Source organism: Brachyistius frenatus, unplaced genomic scaffold, assembly GCF_029030835.1.
Source record: "Brachyistius frenatus isolate BFR_SWC_R1_liver_20210118 unplaced genomic scaffold, ASM2903083v1 Contig_134, whole genome shotgun sequence".
In the NCBI taxonomy this organism is placed as follows: domain Eukaryota; kingdom Metazoa; phylum Chordata; class Actinopteri; family Embiotocidae; genus Brachyistius; species Brachyistius frenatus.
The window spans coordinates 836,900-854,887 of record NW_027210733.1 but is presented as its reverse complement, the minus strand read 5'-3'; the positions used below and the strand labels follow the sequence as shown (position 1 = coordinate 854,887).

Here is a 17,988-nt window from a genome sequence, read left to right as displayed (position 1 = left end):
AAGACAAAATAATGTGAATCTGCCTTTGAACAATTTATGATTGCTGTTGTCTTTCTGAAACAAAAGCAATAAGACAGCATTTCAAACATACACAGTTTCAGCATGCTGAGGACGGGCAGTATTACTGTGAGGGCACGGAGAGGACTGAGTGGCAGTGAGGAGTGATGGTAGAGGCCTATTTATGCTTGATCTGGTGTGTCAAATGAAAAACAGAACAGGTTGAGTGAATGAGTACACACATGCTGCTTGCTTTAAAGAATATAAGTGTGAAGGCTTGCTGAAGTTGTGCAGAGGGGCCATAACTGTTATGAGAAATTTTGTCTCTATTTGAAGAACAGGGTCATTAAATCTGCTTGTATTTGTGAATTTCTTTTTTAATATGGTTCTGTATACACCAACTCTCAGTTCCATCTGTCTTGATTCATGGCGGGCACGGATCATTGCCTCTCTTGGAGCCAATTTCAACCGTAGTAAATTTGAGGCCATTGTAAAATGCAGTGTCTTTCCAGAATGATCATCACCTTAATTTTTTATGATTTTTTTTTTTATCAATCTCCATTCTGTACAAGCCTTCTTTCAATGCCTCAAAATGGTTATGGTCAATTATGACCAGTACGGACAGAACAGTTCTGGCTCAGACATGCCAGATCAAGCATGCTTTGGCCCCAACAGTGCTGAATATAAAGATGGTACCTGCTGCTGGCCCTGGAGCTTCAGGAAGTCGTCTCTTTTGCCACTTTTAGTCTTGTCTGTGCTGTTCTGCTGCAGGTGCTTCAGCTTGGAGGCAGCAGAGGAATGAAAAACCTTACCAACGCTGGAATTATTTCCTCCCTAAGAAAATAATAAAGGGGGAGAGCAGAGTAGAAGAAAGACTAAGTACGAGTCACACCTCAAACACAAAAAACATGGTTGTACATTTCACTTCTCGCCTTTAATTTACACCTCAGACACACATCAGCTCGATACAGATTTTGAATTCAGAGAGCAAGTGTCTGTCTCCTGTGACCAATTAGGTTTTTAAGATTGAGTTTTGTAGCTGGTATAAAACTGAATTATCAACTCTACAGATTTACATCATCTATGATGTATCACTAGAAAACGACAAAGAGAAGAATATAGAAATGAAACATCAGAACTGACGTTGTGTAGCTTCGCCTCACGGCAGGATCCACGAGGCAGTGTGCTTAATGATCTTTCCCACCGAGTTACTCTATCGATTGTTTTTACTACGCACAAAAACAAATATGCATTCAGTAAAAAAAATGTCCAACTGTGCCTCGTCTGCACACAGAGACGTTAGCTGAAAGGAAAAGTAATAAAAGATTAACTGTAGTCGTGGGAAGTAGCCAATCTTTCCCTGCTACAGTAATTTAAGGCAGAAAAACTGGCTTCCATTTCAGCCCATCTTATTCTTAATGTGAATCAGAAATCCACACATAAAATATACAGTAAACTTGCTGCTTGATGGATAAATCATTATCCTAATGTGCTAATTGCAAACTGCACTGCGATGGGGCTCGAAAGTAGAGCGCTTGTCAGCGTGAATTTGGCGAGTACGCCAGCAAATGTTGGACAAGAGCAGGAAGAAGGGTCATGTTGAAATTATGAACGTGGTTGCAGTTGGAATGATGAAATAATGTGTGAAGACTCTGTAATCCACCACCATGCCCACGGGAAAACTCCCTGGCTTTACATCAGAGGGCTAAAACTCACCATGACAGTGTGACTGTCAAGTGTTGCAGCCCAGCCCTGAGTGGGAAGTTACAGTCAGAGCAACAGTGAATACCGTGCAAGCCATCAAGACACCTCAGAGAGAAGTGGCAGCTGACACCGAGTCTTTTGATAATTACTAATCTTTTGTGTTGCGGTCAGCTGGAGGTGATTTAACAGCAGGCTACCTGCAATATCTGGTAATAGAATTCAACACGTATATTAATACGAAGTGTATTAGAAGTGACATTTGGCTTTGATATAAGAGAAAGATTTCTGTCCTCATACAGGTTATGTGTGCTCACAGTTTTATTTACACTTTTTACTATTATCCCTCAACATTTTGATCTCCTTAAACATGTTTTCACCTGAAAGTGTTCTATCTCTTTATATTCTGAAAACACAAATTAACCAAGTGTCATTATGTGCGCTGTTAAAATTGCGGGCACATAATGATACTGTATGTGAAATGTGCTCATAAGCTTGTTTAAATATAGCATAATCGCTGCTGTACATGGCTTTGCTTAAAACAATTTCAAAGGGAAAGGGAGCTGATTTCAAGGCAAAACACAGATAAGAAGTCGAATGAATTTGAGCTGACAAGTGAAGAGGAGAAAAGCAGAAGTTTGCCTTATCTACACATTTATTCTTTATTGCCTGTTTGCTATAACAAAAGGTGAAAATAGCCAGATTCCGAGACAGAAAACAGATGCCAGCAAAGATCAATGAAGAAACAATTAACGAGTCTGGGCTCGGCAGGGCAGCGGCTCCAGCACTAATCACAGAACACACAAGTAGGTAGGATGTCTGCTGTCTGTCCCCTTCACAGATTTTCGATTTCAAATACAATCAGAGGCCGATTTATGCAGGGAGCAGACATCAGAAGCTTGAAAGTGAAGCTCCAACACTTATCCACAGAGAAGAGGTGAAGAAGGAAAATAGAGCATGCTGCTTCAGAGCAGGAGTCTACACAGCAGGTGAAAGCACTGAACCTGGGTTGATGCTGTGCTCAAAGATGTCGGTTTGGGTGGGACTGGAGGCCTCTTGGTCTCTGAGGTCGGACTGCCAGTCGTCCTTACAGGAGTGCTCATGGTGGTTGTTTCAGTGTAGAGCTCCTCTGCAGTAGGATGGCCACCGATCTCTATCAAGGTGTTCTCAAGCTCCCGGATCGTCTCCTCCAAGCTGTCCAGCCTCCTGTAGGTGCTGCGTCGGACATCTTGGCTCGCTCTCCTCTGACTGGCGAGACTGTCCACACAGCTGGTCGACCCACTGGACTCAGGAGTCCTGTTTACTAAACTCTGCTGTGCCTCAGGTGTCATCTTAACTTCATCTGTGTGCTCAAGTGTCAGCATGTAATCCCCTGTCTCCATCCCTCTCCTCAGAGCCTCCAATAGAGATCCCCGCAGGCCTGGATGGTGGGAAGATTTCAATCTGGGTTTGGGAACTGGTTTTGACGACTCCAGAAAGGAATACAGCAGTTTGTAGGCCTCTCTGACAGTTTTCTCCTCCCTGAAGAGCACTAGAACAGGCCGTTCACTCAGCTGCACCTCAGAGACTTCTTTAGTCTGTGGTGAGATGATAAGAGTCTGCAGAACCTCTCCTGCAGTCCTGCGGAGCTCCTGGGCCTCGAGGGGAGACACCACCCTCATCTCCAGTTCTGTCAACAGCAGAGCAACTTCCTGTTTGAATTCCTGCTCCCAGTGAGGCAGCCTTTCAAATCCCTCCGAATGCCTTTCCCCGGAAGTTAAATTCCTGTAGGCCGTGTGGTGACCACTCCAATCTCGTGATGGACTCTCTTCTAGTCTTGCTAAATCTCTGACAGGATCCTTCGAGGTAGTGGGGGAACCTGGCAAACACTTTGTCAACACGATGTGGGGGACAGAAGACAAGTGCCTTCCCTAGGAATGAATAAAAGCACTTGAGGATTAAATTTAAACACACTTCCCTGCTCATAGGTGAAGCACTATATCAGCACAAACTTCAAGGGAGATTGACGATCACTGCATTAAAAACAACCGTGCACAACTATAGGAAAAAAGAAAGCATTGTCGTCAACGTGTATGGAATGATCGTGTATAAGTCAAAGTGTCAGTGTATAAAGATGTGTGGGCACTTTACAGTTGCCGCAGTGTCTGTAGTTTCTAAACATACCAACTGGCTCTCACACACAAACACCAGCTTAAAAATCACTGCACAAAACCCTTCATGTTGTTGTAAAGGACAAATGGCTTTCCATTCATCTATTAAGAAACACCATGTGCAAGTACGCTTGTGTTCAAAGTGCAACAACAAATCGATGAATAGAGAGAGGGTTGCAGGTCAGGCTCACACCGAATCAAATGACTCACTAAATACTCACAGAACATAACCACCCAACTATTTTATCTTCCTTTAGTTCATTGTTTTGCCCGTACAACACATTAACTTTAAGGTTGAGTCTTCTAGCTATCATCAACACTCGCAAGGAATTCTCCACCCAGCTGGCCCAGAAACAAACAACAGACAATCAGCTCGTGAAGAGAGTTGAGTATCTAAACTAAACCCTTGATACTTTTTTCGTGTGTTACTGAAGACACCGATAGATAGCTTTGCATTTCGGCTGATTTGAATGTTTTTCTGCCCCCCCACAGATTAATGCAACTTTAACTTGTGTACAAATTATCACACTATCAAGTAATTACATTTGGTACATGATGGTTATAAACGGTTATTTGGTCTCAGTTTAAGCCACATAATACAATTACAAAACTACAACTAGTACAACAACTGCTAACACTTATACTCGTAAGAAAATAATACTTTGCTTGTAGGTATTCTGCACAATTTCTGGTTGGGACTGCTTAAACACAGCATGCGTTCACATCAAGAATAGAAAGACAAAGAGATCAGCATTCGAAGTGAGACTGGAAGAGATGAGGAGTGCGTGACTGGATGTGGCTAAAGGCTGAGGAGTAGTTGGTGATCTCTGTGTGCGGTAGTGGGGTTGAGAAGAACAGAGACATAGGCGTAACAGGGGCAGCAATCCACAGAGGTCGGGGTCAGCCAGAGTGTTACCTCAGCGCCTGAGACCTCAAGAGGCCACAGGTCCGGTCTGGAGGGGGGTACACTTTTCCTGCTGCGTGGGCTAACGGATAGGGAAAGGAAAGGGGGCAGAGAGAGCCTGATCGGGGTTCTCTCAAACAGCTGGGGAGGGAAAAGGAGGTTCGAGAACTAATTAATTGTAAGATTAAAAAAACACAACAGCCAGTGAATAATGAAAACCAGTTAGCGTCAACTCTTTGTTCAATCAAATTTCAGGCAGGCCATCTCAAACACAGCCCATGAAGCTATCAGGATCCATCTGTCGGGCTCTGATCTGTGAGCCCTGGGTGATGATGTGTGTGAGTGAGCAGTATGTGATCTTTGGGCTGCCCCAGTGCCAGGAGCAGGGGGGACATATGGCACCTGCTGCTTGAACATGTGGTAATGAGGGCGAGCATTTCTGCACAAGCCAGTGGCAGATTGTGGACGTAACATAAATAATACAAAACAAAAAGAGCGCAGTTTTCCCAGTCATTGAACAACAAACGATTTAGGATGTACTCAACATGATCCCCAACTCTTGTTTCAATTACCTCCAATTCGGCAGCAATTTTCTCCTCCTCTCCTTCCTCCTTGTCCCCGGAGGCCAGGGTGGGAGGTGTGGATGCAGGTCGAGGGTTTTCGGACACAGCCCTCCTCAGTTTTACATGTGGCTTCTGGCCCTCAGTCTCTTCGGATTCAGATTTCTGGAACCACAAATACAAAAAAGGGAAGCGTGTAACATTTTATTAATAAGTACACAATGTTTTGCTCCATCTGCAATGTACTACGAATGAACAGATTACATCTGTTATCTTATCTCTATACAGAAGACATGATTGTTGATTTGAGGAGAATTCAAATGTTGTCCATCTGTCAATAAAAGCTTTTTTAGACAGTAAAATTACAAAGAATTTCTATGCTTGTGAATATTTATCGTGCTACCTTTATGCTTTTTCCGGCAAAGAGTGGCTCTCCACTGCGAGTGGTGATTCCTGGAGAAGAAGGGAAACTGCGTCTAGGTGGTGGTGGTGGAGGAGACTTGGAGGGTTTCTCGGTGCGATACCGAGGCACCGTCAGCTCATCTGCAAGAGAAACAATTCATGCTTAACCAACACAATGTTTTTAAAACCATATCACACCGACAAATGCCTTGTAGTTTGTGTCAAATTAAACATTTCATTTATAAACAAAACCTTGTTTAAGGTCCATTCATGTGTATCTCAGAGTTTTGGTGATTTTCATATTTTATTTGTTTTTGAGAACATCTGATGATCTCCAGAGTTTATGAAAACAATTTGAAATCAATTTGGATTCATTTAAAAATGCATTGTGGTTGCTTCGAAGAGTTGTGAAGTAGTTGGCCCAGATGATATAACTGCAGAGGCATGGAGATGTTTAGGAGAGATGGGAGTGGAGTTTTTAACAAGAATGTTTAACACAATCTTGGAAAGTGAGAGGATGCCTGAAGAGTGAAGAAGCAGCATGCTGGTACCGATTATCAAGAATAATGATGTGCAGAGCTGCAGAGGTACAAGTAAAAAGTTGAAGTTACGTAAAAACATAGTGGAAGCTAGGTCAAGGGAGGGCTTCATGATTAGTGAGCAGTAGTATAGTTTCATGCCAGGAGAGAATCCCACAGATGTGATGTTGATGGAGAAGTATAGAGAAGGTCAGAAATACTTTTTTTGTGAATTTAGAGAAAACATATGACACGGAGAGGAGGTGTGGTAGTGTATGAGGAAGTCCGGAGTAGCTGAGATGTGTGGAAGAGTGGTGTATGATATGTAGGTTATGTCGGAGGTTTCTTCCTGTTAAGAGGGAGTTTTTCCTTCCCTCTGTTGGAGGTTTTTCTCCCTTAAAGAGGAGATTTTCCCTCCTAGCTTTTGTGGGAATTGTTGAATTGTTGGGTTTGTCTGTATCATGTTGTAAAGTTCTGCTGTAAGGACTTTAACGTGTTAAGTGCCATGAAATAACCTGTGTTGTGATGCGGCGCTATATAAATAAAAAGGAATTGAATTGAATGTATGACGGCGGTGTGAGAGTAGTGAGGTGTGCGGTAGGTGTGACGAATCGCTTCAAGGTGGATGTTGGATTCTATCAAGGATCGGCTCTGAGCCCTTTCTTGTTCGGTGACGGACAGGTTGACAGATGAGATCAGAAAGAATTCTCCGTGGACTATGCTATGTTTGCAGATGATACTGTAGTCTGTTGTGAGAGTAGAGAGCAGGCTGAGGACAGCCTGGAGAGGTGGCGAGAAGAGAAACTGGAGAGAAGAGGCATGAAAGCCAGTGGTACAAAAATGGAATTAAATGTTTGAATGAGATGGATACAAGGAGTAGAAGTGATGAAGTCGGATGAGTATACTTCAGGTCAACTGTTCAAAGTGATGGAGAAGTGCAGAAGACAGTGCAGGCAGGGTGTAGTGGGTGGAGAAGAGTGTCAGCGGTGATTTGTGACTGACAGCGTCCAGCATTAGTGAAATGGACCAGCTATGTTAATGAAAAGACATGAGGTGGAGCGGGAGGTGTCGGAGTTGAAGGGAGTGATGAGGATGGACAGGATTAGGATTGAGTATATTAAAAAAGATCAGGTTGGAAGGCTTGAAGGCAAATTAAGAATGGCAAGATTGTGACGGGGGAGCGGAGGAGAGATGTTGGGTATATCGGAAGAAGGATGCTAAAGTTGGAGCTGCTAGGCAAGAGGAAAAGAGGAAGGCAAAAGAGGAGGTTTATAGGATATGGGGAGGGAGGACATGAAGTTGGCACAGCAGAAGAAGATGCAGAAGACAGTACGAATCTGCTGTGGCGACCCCAAACGGGAACAGCCAAAAGAAGAATAAGAAGAAAGAGGTTCTCCTGAGAACGAAGCAGTTTTTCTGTACTCTGAGGCCCTGAACTCTCCATCTTACCAGAGCCACGCCTGGATCCTCCCTCTCTACCAGAAAGTTTGTGCTGGGGCTTGTTGGCGCGGTGCTCTGGGATTGCTGCCCCACTCTGGAGGGTCTGGGTGGAGGGTGTGTTGGAGGAGGGCTTGATCTGCTTGGCAGCAAAGTCCAGGTCTGGAATAGCCTTCATTAGCTCAGCCTGGGTCTCCTCCAGCAGCCGGTTGATGTCCTGGGCGCTGTACTGGGTTAGACTGGCCCGCTTCTCCTCCCAGTCCCGCTCTGCTGCCTGTGAAGTACAGAGGTGGATCTAAATACTTAAAACACACAACCACTGTGGTGTTGCATGACTGCTGGAACTGTATTATATGATTTTTTTTTTAGTACAGAGTTTGAACAGTAGGTGGTGAAGAAAGAGAAAGAGTTTCCTACCAGTCGGACCTCTACTGACAAAGCTTTGTCAGCAGCAGCACGGCGCTCCAGCTCCTCCAGGGCTTTGCCCTTGTGGGGAACAGGAGGGTGATTGTCCTTGTGAGGGCCGGACGGGTTACCGTGGCCACGGCTGAGGCTGATGTGAGGACTCCAGTTGGACAGGCTGTTGCCTCCCCCAAGGTCATTGATGGTGAGCGCAGGGCTGGTGGGGATGTCAAAGTCTGCAAACTTCCGCAGGTCCTCGTTGTGCTTTAATGAGGGACTAGAGAAGTCTTCTTGTTTCTTCCATACCCCTTCGTTCGCTTGTCTGGCAAGACATGGAAGATGAATTCATTAATCTATGCTCTATGTAACATAAACTAAAACATGAATTATACATGACTTGAAGTGAAAACTATTGTTGGTGAATGCCAGAAACAATACAAAAAAAACTCTAAACACTGAAGGGCACAAACTTTCTCTTCTGTTGAATAAATTCTCCAACGTACTGTTACCCTTAAAGATGAGAGAAAAAACTAAACTTGATGAGCTCTTTTATGCGTGAGATTAATTGAACCAGAAGGAGAGGTGCCTTTTAGACACAAGGTTGATGAGGAGATAAACGATAAATCGCTCAAAGGCAAATTTAAGTCCAAGTCCACGCTCAATATGAAATTAAAAAGACATTATTCAAGTGACTTTAAAGGGCCTTCATCGGGGTGTCACACAATAAAGCTAGTTAATCACTATAATACCAACAGCTTGAATACATACTTAAGGACTGCTTTTTTTTCGGTACTCTTTAAGGTTTTAAATCAGTTCTGCATCTTTGATAGGTTCAGAGCTTTGAGCTTAAAAACAAAAGATGTTTAATAGTGGAACAAAATCTAATCAATTTTCTGTGGTCCAGGGCCCGTCTGTCTGCTGCATTTGATGAAAATCCATAATGTTCTGCTGACACACAAACAAAGACGGGTGTGCACATAATGTCTTTGGCAGACGTTCCTTCCTCTAATTGATCTTAAATGGATATGTTTTCGCATCAGCTAATGTTGGACATATTTTACTCTCAGTGTCAGAATTCAACACATTCAGTTGTATTTTTGAATCGGCACACAAACTGCAAAGCAGGCACAGACGTGGTGCTTCTCTGTGTCGGAGCACGTTCATACTTGCGCATCGTGGCGAGGGTGTCAGTTATAGTCTTGCAGCGTTTTAACAGGGCATCAAGTCTGTGCGGCTCTTCTTTGAGGAATTTGACTGCTTCCACCTCCACCCGGAGCACCACCCGCATCTTACTCTGCAGGCCTGGGAATTGGTCTGCAGGTGAAAGCAAAGGAATAAACACATGCAGCAAACCGTTCTCCCCCAAACACATCAATTTGTAAAGATGTTGGAAACCTTTCTGTGGTAATCAAACGTAACGTTTTTGAACTAGCGTAAATGGTCAGGGAGTCCATTAAGACAGTGAGCAATGAGACTGATTAAATGTTACAGACTGGCTGTGAGTGACTAAAAGATAATCAGTGCCTTGCTGAGTAATTAGAGTATTATAAACTGTCTGCCAGAGTATAAGAGTGTTTTTTCTTCCTGTGCATAGCATGTGAGATGTGTCAGCATGACTCACTTTTCAGCTCCGTCAGTGTTTCGCCCAGCTTTCTCAGAACGGTGGCCTTCTCCTCCAGATCCTGCACTGTCACCAGCTTGTGGTTGACAGACGACTCTTTCTGGATCTCTTCCACTGACTTCTCCAGGTCGCTGAGATGGAACAGACAGAAGGCTGACCACCAGGGAGATTTTTTTTTTCTGCTACACTTAAATCTTAACTGAATATTTATCTCAAGAATTATGTTCAGTGAAGTTTACAAAAAAAAAAAAAACTCTGCCAAAAAACTGTCTCTCAATCAACTGGCAGCGAGATCAACAGTTCTGGACAGCTGTACTGGAAGAGTATGGATTGGTATTTAAAAGTTTCTTGCAGCAAGTGAGGTAAAAAAAACAAAAAAACAACAACAACAACAGCAGAGAATCTATGCGAATATGAATGTAATAATCTCTGATGGTAAGACTAGTGTCAAATAAGGCAGCCTCGAGTTACATGATGAATACAAATCCTATATATAAGTAGGCAAAATCATAGTTGCTACCACTCACCAGCCAGAGAAACAGATATCTATTAGCAGAGATCATCTAACAGTTCAACCAATTATTCTGAAATCCAAACGCTGCTCACAGTGAGATTCAGGAAATCTTCTGCCACTCACAGAGAGATTCAGGAATGATTACCACGGCGAACATTTCCACATATGAAACTGAAGCAAGTTATCTTATTATTAAATCTCAAGGTAGAGCTCTGCTCTCCTTTTGCAGTCACTTTAATTAGTCACTGGACAATCTTATACCTCAGATCTTAATAAGCATCTTGCTCTATGCCGGGCTTAATTACAGTTACAATTTCATCCCATCCATGCGTCACCCTGTAAAACGTCTAATTACAAAACAGATATGGACTGTGTTATGTCTGAAGCAATTATAAAATACATGTTATAACACACCTTAAACCACATCACTGTTAAGTATTAGTATATTCAAGATACTAAGCAAAAAACACCTATATAGTTACTGGAGAAAAATTACAGATGCATACATTTTTCTTTGATGACACTTTAATTGTTACTGATAGAAAATACAAAGATATACTGATAGGTTGGGGATTTCAACAACCATGTGCTGCTCGATAAATAAGCCTTATACTGTTACTGACTGGAGCTGCTGGATGATGAGTTCCTCCTCGTTGAGGTACTTGAGTCTCTCCTCCTCCACCAGGAGGCGCTGTCTCTGCAGAGGATCCTCCTGCTTCCTCAGGGCGTCGGCCACGCGCACGTTCAGCTCCGCCTCGGTCCGTTTCAGCAGAATTCGCACCGAGTCCTGGTTCTCCATCTGCAAAAAAATATACAACATTACAGAAACATGTTATACACTCGGCCAGTATTTGGAAATGAGCTGTATCAATGTTAGCCTTGTTGACCTTAGTAGAATAATCTGTGGAGGTCATGAAATGTGCTATTTCAGTAATCACAGAATAACATTTCAACATAAAGGAGGATAAGTGAAGTCGACAAAGGCTTTACTAAACAGACTTCAGTGGTTCGCATCACTTTTTTTTGCCCTATCCTTGAGAGCGCAGGCTGTGACCTCTTTGTTTTACTGCGTGACCTCCTCTGCCTACAGTGAGAAGAACATTTTGTGCTATCCTTCACTACTTATGCATCTTTCAGTCGTTGCTTGTGAGCTTTCGCCATGCTCATGAATGCCCTGCGAGATGCAGCGAGGAGCTCACTCTGTGGTGTCTGTGTGCCTATTAGCATGTGCATATAACAGTCCTCTAAACACAAAATGCCGGGATGCCCTGAGGAAAATGAAAGATGTCCATGACAGAAGCACCGAGCGTGAACTCAGCTCCCTCTCAACTGTTATGAGTGGAATATTTTACAGGACTGCTGCGTGTAATACAACTCCCTGAGACGAAATCACCTGGTAAGCAAGAAAAATTAATAATTGATTAGCCTTATGTTCTAGGAAGTGAAGCAAGACAACAATATCACTAACATTTATAATGTGTTCCCCTTTATACTGCCAGCAGCAGCAGTTATGCAGATAGAGGAGGCCAAAAGCAATGGCGGCATATTAAAGAAAAATATTTAATAAATCTAGAAAAATAAATTTTTTGGATTTGTATATGTTGCAGTGCTGTGCTCCCTCTCCCTCAGATGCCGGTTTCTTCTTCACCCTCCCACCCTGTATAATTCATGAGCCACATGTAAAATTTAAGCTCCTGGCCATCACCACGAGCAACAATATGGGCCCAGGTGCAGAGGTCACGCTCGGACACACAGACATGTAAACAGCAAACTGTCCTCTCTCTGGGTACAGCACCCAGCAGCAGCCTCGGCCGTTCGGCTCTCCGCCTCCTTGCTCATAGCCAGTTCACCAAAGCTGTCATGGAACAAACAAAAGCACAGCACGACTACCACCGCTGTCCCATTACTCTTTCTTTCCACTTTTTCCCTGCAACTCCTCAGCAACTGAAAGCATTTAACTCATCATCTCTTCCTGATTCCTCTTCCTGTAACCATGGCACCGCTTGAATCACAGATGAATTAAATACATTAAGGTCCTCATTTCGACACTTTTGTGGCTTTTTGTCTGATTCTGCATCCATCATGACAACCTGTATCGTTGCAGAATAGCGCGACATGTGAATTAAGCTTTTATCTTTCTATTTCATTATTAATTCCCAGGTGATACAATGCCCTCAATGTGTCATGCAGTACAGCTATGTGAATCTGCAGGTGCTACTTACTGTAGGTGCAGTATTGAAGTGAAGATCAAATAAACATCAAAGCCACAGCTCCTGCATACTGTGCATGCGTGTGGAAATTCTGAAATACAGTGGTCGACGACAGCTGCGTGTGGAAAATAGATATTTTCTACAACTTTGGGACAATCTGTGGACCTCCGCACAAGCAAACTGCATGTACAGTCTCACAATCTGTATGAGCTGAATGTGATCCACTTTCTACAGACACTGCAGGCATGTCAACGGGGAAATAGGAGGGACACTGCAAAGAATACCTAGTACAGCATTCAGACTAATCAAGATAATGCCACTTCACTTCAACAGCAGTAGAAGTGTCCATGTAAATGATATGTAATTGATATAAAAGATGCGTAAAAGGAACTTAGCATAGTGTGCAGGCACTCAGAGCTGTGTTCAGAAACCCTGAACACTATTTGCCATTTTAATATACTAATAGATGTTTAAAATATTGAACAGCAAGCAAAAGTAGATAAATTATGTATATATGTATATGTAAGTATAATATGTCACGACCAAAAAAGATTCGAATGGCTATAGACCACTGATGGCCAATAAGAATTTGATTTTTTTTTTGTCATTTGAAAGAACAGACTGTTAAAGAAAGATAAATGGCTTTTCACGGCGGATATCATGTACCTGTGTCTTGCGTAGCTGGGAGAGCTGCTTGCGCAGGTCGGTGGCGTTCTGCTGCAGACCGTGCAGATGGAGCTGCATCTGCAGGCGACCAACGCTGTTGAACTGGCTCATGTTAGTAGGTGGTGGAGGCATCAGAGCCAGAGGTGCCGATGGCGTATGAGCTGCCAATCACAGAGCAGGACACGGGGGTCACCGGGAGGTCGTCAGGAAACAAATTGGTTAGTTTGCCGGCCAGTGCTCCGGTGAGATTTGCAGCCAGCCAGCATGACACACAGTACAAAGAATATAACACACACACACACACACACACACACTCTGCAAAAAGCCCCAAAGAAATGTACATATAAAGAAAATCTGGGCACACACACACTGAATAGTGTGTGAATGCCAAATAAAAAGAAAAGCACTATATTCACAAAACTCTAATTGCCCACTGGGAGAGATGGGAGCTCATGCTATTAGTAACCCAAAGAGAAGTGCAATTAGTCTATTTAGTAGTGACACACAGGGATAACCATGCTCTTATCTTCACACAGGCCTTTGTGAGTATGGCCATTGACCTGTCAGATATTCAACCACACATACTCGTACACACTCACAAAGGAGTGTCCAGTGTGTGACAAAAACAAACCTCTGAAATTCTCAAAGGAATAACCAAGCAGAAGGTCAAAAAGTAGAGACAGAGACAGGGCGAGGGGAGAGTCCCCTTTCTGGGAAACCAACCAGGAGGAAAACATGAGAAAAGACACCGGCAGCGACCCAGCAACACCACACACCCATACAGAGGGAAGAGAGCCATGAGAGATGTCTGAGAGGAGAAATAAAAAGGGCAATAGAGTAGGAGATGACAACTACCTTTCTTCTTCAGCCGTCCAGCTGGAATATAGAAAGAGTGAGCCAGTTACCAAGAAATTAATGAGTGTGAGGGAGACAAGGAGGGAGAGAGAAGTCTTAAAAGTTCATGTTTACAGAATGATGAGCCATTTTTTTTATTGACTACAGCACAAACAGTCACTGTTAAGTCTTTTGGCAGCGTGCTAATCTGTGAGGAAGCTTCAGCGACAACTGTATCCTCTGCAATGGCGTCTGGCCACAAAGTTTGTTTGTGCCAGAACTGAACGTTAACAGTTCAGGTTTCATGCACTATATAGAGGCTGCAAATGTTGAAAAATATCCTGTCAGTATTTTGAAAAAATGCTCTGCTTGAGAAAATATTCATTTTACTTCGTTCAATAACTGTCTGATATGTTTAAAAATCTATTTGAACAAAATTCAATCTATACACATCCAGCAGAGATGGAGTTACAATTGAAAAAATAACCCTTCCAACTACTTCAAAGCAGTCAGTCTTATTACTTCACTCAGGAGGTTATGTTTACATTTTTGTATATTTGTTTGTTTATTTAACACCTCTCAACAGCTCCAAAGCTGTTAGAAGGTAAATTTTTCAGTTTTTGACAGAGCTCTGCCAGTATTTCTCCACTGCTTCCTGTATTTGTGCTTAGCGAGCCCAAAAAACTCCACACTGGACAAACGGAGATGAAATTAGTTCAAGAATTTGTTATTTTCTCATCTGACTGAGTAGGACAATAGTCAAGTGTCTTTCACAAGCATTGGACTGCTCTTTTAAAAGCTTGTAAAGGCCTTAAAAAAAATTGGAAGTGGATTTGGCTAACCTTTATTTTGCATTAATAAATGGTGAGTTAGTCATTTGGGGTGAAACTCTTCAACTTCAACAGCAAGAGAAAAGCTCAGATCGTGAAAGAGAAATAGAAAAAAGAGAAAATGAGATGAATGAGGTAGAAATCTAATTCATCAGTGAGTGAGCCTGCCTTTTAAATGTGGTTTGCTCAGGCAGGTAGAAGAATAGGGTCTATGTGGATTTGTTCAAAAGCTGAACCACAATTAAATTCAATCTGCTGATTGTGAGGTATTCAGCAAGTGATGTTTATGATTTTTTTTTTTTAAATCTGTATAAAAGATGCTGGTTTTATATTTATGCAAATACATTTGTAATCATGGTAACCAGCATGAGTATCCAAGGTAGTTTAAACAGCAGCGTGTGATACTTGTGTCCTCTTCTGTGTATTATGCACTTCATTTGGCTCATTGAAATGTGGGGCACCATTGCATTTCCATTAGAGCTGGGATGATTCAATTAGTCAATGGACAGATAATTAAATGGCAACCGTGCCTATAATCGGATAATTGTTTCAGTCATTTTTCCTAAACCAAAACAAATGCCACACTTTCTTTGGATCCAGCTTCAGCCATTTTGGAAAAGGATCAGATGCTCTGTCATGTGTAGATGAATGTCTCTGGGATCTGGGCTGCTGGTCAAATGGTGCAACAACATGTTTACAGCTCTCTGTTTGTGGGTCACGTGAACACAACTGGACAGCGTGAAGCGAACAACAAGTGCGAAAGTACCAATAACCAGCTCAACAACTCAACCGTTTGATATAGATTGACGCTTCCTGGACTGACGTGTCGTCCATCCATCCATCGCGACAGCGTTGTCAAGCTTAGATAAATTACTCTTAAACCAGGAGGTCGTCATCATTACTAGTTTGCAGGAATGTGAAACAGTTCAAGTATTACTAAGCAGCACAGAGCTCAGCACGGGAACACCGCCGTGTTAGTAACAGCTCGGTACACGGGTCACAATTACGCTGCTGTACTCACTTCCAGTGGCGGAGCCGTCACTGTTGGTTTCGGTCTTCTCGCTGGAAGAGAAAGGTAATGGCCGTGAAAACTCCGTCCCTTGGTCCGGAGGGCAGCCCGCCATCATGCAGAGACGCAGCAGGCCGCATCTGAGGATCAACGGCCACAGGGCAAGGCAATTACAGTGCTAACGCTAACAGCACCACCACTGGACACCATCAGACTGATTACATTAATGAGCCCCTACTGTGTACATGAGATAGAATTGATAACAACGTAAAGGAGCTCAAAATCTACTGAAAAGCTGTCTGGCATATCCATAGGTATCAGTGCAAAGATCAATAGTACCGTGCCCTGCAGCTGATGTTTAGTGCTCTGTACTTGTGTTATGCTCACACAAGGTAATGTACCACTTCACTGCCGTGGAGCTGATAATGGCTCTGATAATAGCGCGCTGCTGTTCCTGTCGATAACACTATGTCTAAGCTGAAGCGCTATCTGAGACTTTTAGAGGGTTAATGGGGTATAATGGAGAGTCTTACGTGCTGTCGCTGTCTGGTGCCCTGGTCAGCACACTCTGAACCAGGCCAGTCAGGCTTGCTATCTGCTTCTCCATGGCCTCCATGCGCTCCAGGCGATGATCCCTAGAAGAAGAAAAAAAAAAAACACCACAAATTTGTGACAAAACACTGAAATCAGTAGGAATGAATAAATGGATTAACAACTGGATTAGATGCAGATGGACAAAGAATTGTTTTTTTGGGGTGTGTGGAATACAGAACAGCGACAGTCAAAGCTGAAAAAACAAGTTAGATATAATTTAACGCTCTGCTGGATGGAACATGGAAATATCTGACATCTACTTTTTCTGATGCACGGCCTTGTTCACTTTTAAACATTGAAAAGAGCACAAAGAAAACACAAACATAGAAATCGCTACTATAGCTTTTATTGTCATAGTGTTGGCAGATCGTCATGTGTTTATGCAGAAGTCGAGGCTTACAGAATAGGCTGACAGAAAATAGGGCATTCTGTGAGCAGTACAAATGATACCGGAGTAAAAATGGTCACACAGACTCTTACTGACCTGCTTGTGTCAGAGTCTTGTCCAGATAATGAAGAGCCAAAGCCAGGCGTGGCCCTGCTGCCCTCCCCGGGGCCAGCTGTTAGACACAGAGGCTCTGAACTGGAGCTGGGCCTCGACTTCGGGCTCTCCACAAACACAGAGGAGGAGGCAGAGTCCTTGCGAAAGGCCTGCCTGACAGGTGAGGCTCTGGGCGAGCTGGAATACGAGTCCCTGTCCCTCAGCTGCATGTCAGGGATTTTCTGCGGGGAGGAGGGTGGCATGCGAAAACCCATGCCCAGAGTGGCTGAGGAGTACGTGTCAGAGTACAGGGAACCTCCCGGCTTGTACAGAGAGTCCTCCAGGTCTCCTTGAAGAGCAGCGGCTGAGTAGGTGCTGAGGGAGCGCACAGAGCCGCGGCGGTACAGGCCAGTGGAAACAGGGAAGCTAAACGGGTCTCCGATGGCAGCTAAGGACTGGGTGGAGGCGATGCTGAGGCGGCCCTCGTGCATCAAGCTGTAAGGATCCGCGTACAGCCCCTCGTTCTTCATCAGTGCCATGTTTTTTGCAGAAACTTCTTCATCAGGCTTGACGTCGCGGCGCTCCAAGATGGCACTGGGTGAAGGAGACAGGCCCGCGTTGGCACCGTGGCCGGCTGAGGGATGGTGGGGATGTCGGGACTGCTCCTGTTGGGCATGGGACCCGGCGAAGGACGGAGGGCGGCCTCCACTGTAGGAGAGGCGTGAGCGGGATGGAGAGCCGGAGGACCCCGAGGCCGTGGAGGAAGGAAGAGTGTTGAGGCGGCGCGTAGGGGAGGAGTCGCGAGAGGAATACACCATTTCCCTCTGAAATGAACAAGGAGGGATGAGCGTTACCATGGAGACCTACGGATGAGTGTGCTGTGTTTCCCATGTGTCAGCTGCACAATGCCCAGGCTGTCACAGCTTGCAGACGCCATTTCTCAAAAGACAAATTACTGGACAAATGGCAGAATTTAGTTCCTGAAGATTGTCTTGATTGTAGTTTGTATGTTATTTATTTTAATTAGGCCAATGGCAGAATGAAAGAAAAAGGACTGTGTCTGCCCAAAATGGGAAGCAAGGTAACATGACTAATTCAGCGCAGTCTCAAATCTGTGTATCTATCTATAGCAGAGTGGGGACAGGATGCGGGAGATAA

General features: G+C 43.8%; 2 protein-coding genes across 16 annotated transcripts in view; both read right to left on the bottom strand.

Moving 5' to 3' along the window:
- The window catches only part of srcin1a (SRC kinase signaling inhibitor 1a), a 98,343-nt gene that overhangs the window by 4,718 nt on the left and 75,637 nt on the right, over positions 1-17,988 (bottom strand). For 11 of the 15 annotated variants that reach the window (XM_069714753.1, XM_069714755.1, XM_069714748.1 and 8 more), the window contains 13 exons: positions 16,834-17,654; positions 16,289-16,390; positions 15,768-15,895; positions 13,938-13,958; positions 13,083-13,243; positions 10,830-11,005; positions 9,693-9,823; positions 9,238-9,385; positions 8,087-8,393; positions 7,682-7,943; positions 5,716-5,855; positions 5,325-5,477; positions 694-831 (listed from right to left, as the gene is read on the bottom strand). In XM_069714753.1, the coding sequence (XP_069570854.1) occupies positions 694-831; positions 5,325-5,477; positions 5,716-5,855; positions 7,682-7,943; positions 8,087-8,393; positions 9,238-9,385; positions 9,693-9,823; positions 10,830-11,005; positions 13,083-13,243; positions 13,938-13,958; positions 15,768-15,895; positions 16,289-16,390; positions 16,834-17,654 (2,688 nt within the window). The remainder of the gene's footprint in view (positions 1-693; positions 832-5,324; positions 5,478-5,715; positions 5,856-7,681; positions 7,944-8,086; positions 8,394-9,237; positions 9,386-9,692; positions 9,824-10,829; positions 11,006-13,082; positions 13,244-13,937; positions 13,959-15,767; positions 15,896-16,288; positions 16,391-16,833; positions 17,655-17,988) is intronic. The other 4 variants (XM_069714757.1, XM_069714762.1, XM_069714756.1 and 1 more) reach the window with 3 other exon arrangements.
- LOC138630387 (uncharacterized) lies at positions 2,166-5,050 on the bottom strand. The gene is made up of 3 exons (XM_069714698.1): positions 5,024-5,050; positions 4,765-4,893; positions 2,166-3,608 (listed from the first exon to the last, which is right to left on the bottom strand). Exons 1-3 carry the CDS (start codon positions 5,048-5,050, stop codon positions 2,664-2,666), a joined length of 1,101 nt encoding a protein of 366 aa, XP_069570799.1. The 3' UTR covers positions 2,166-2,663.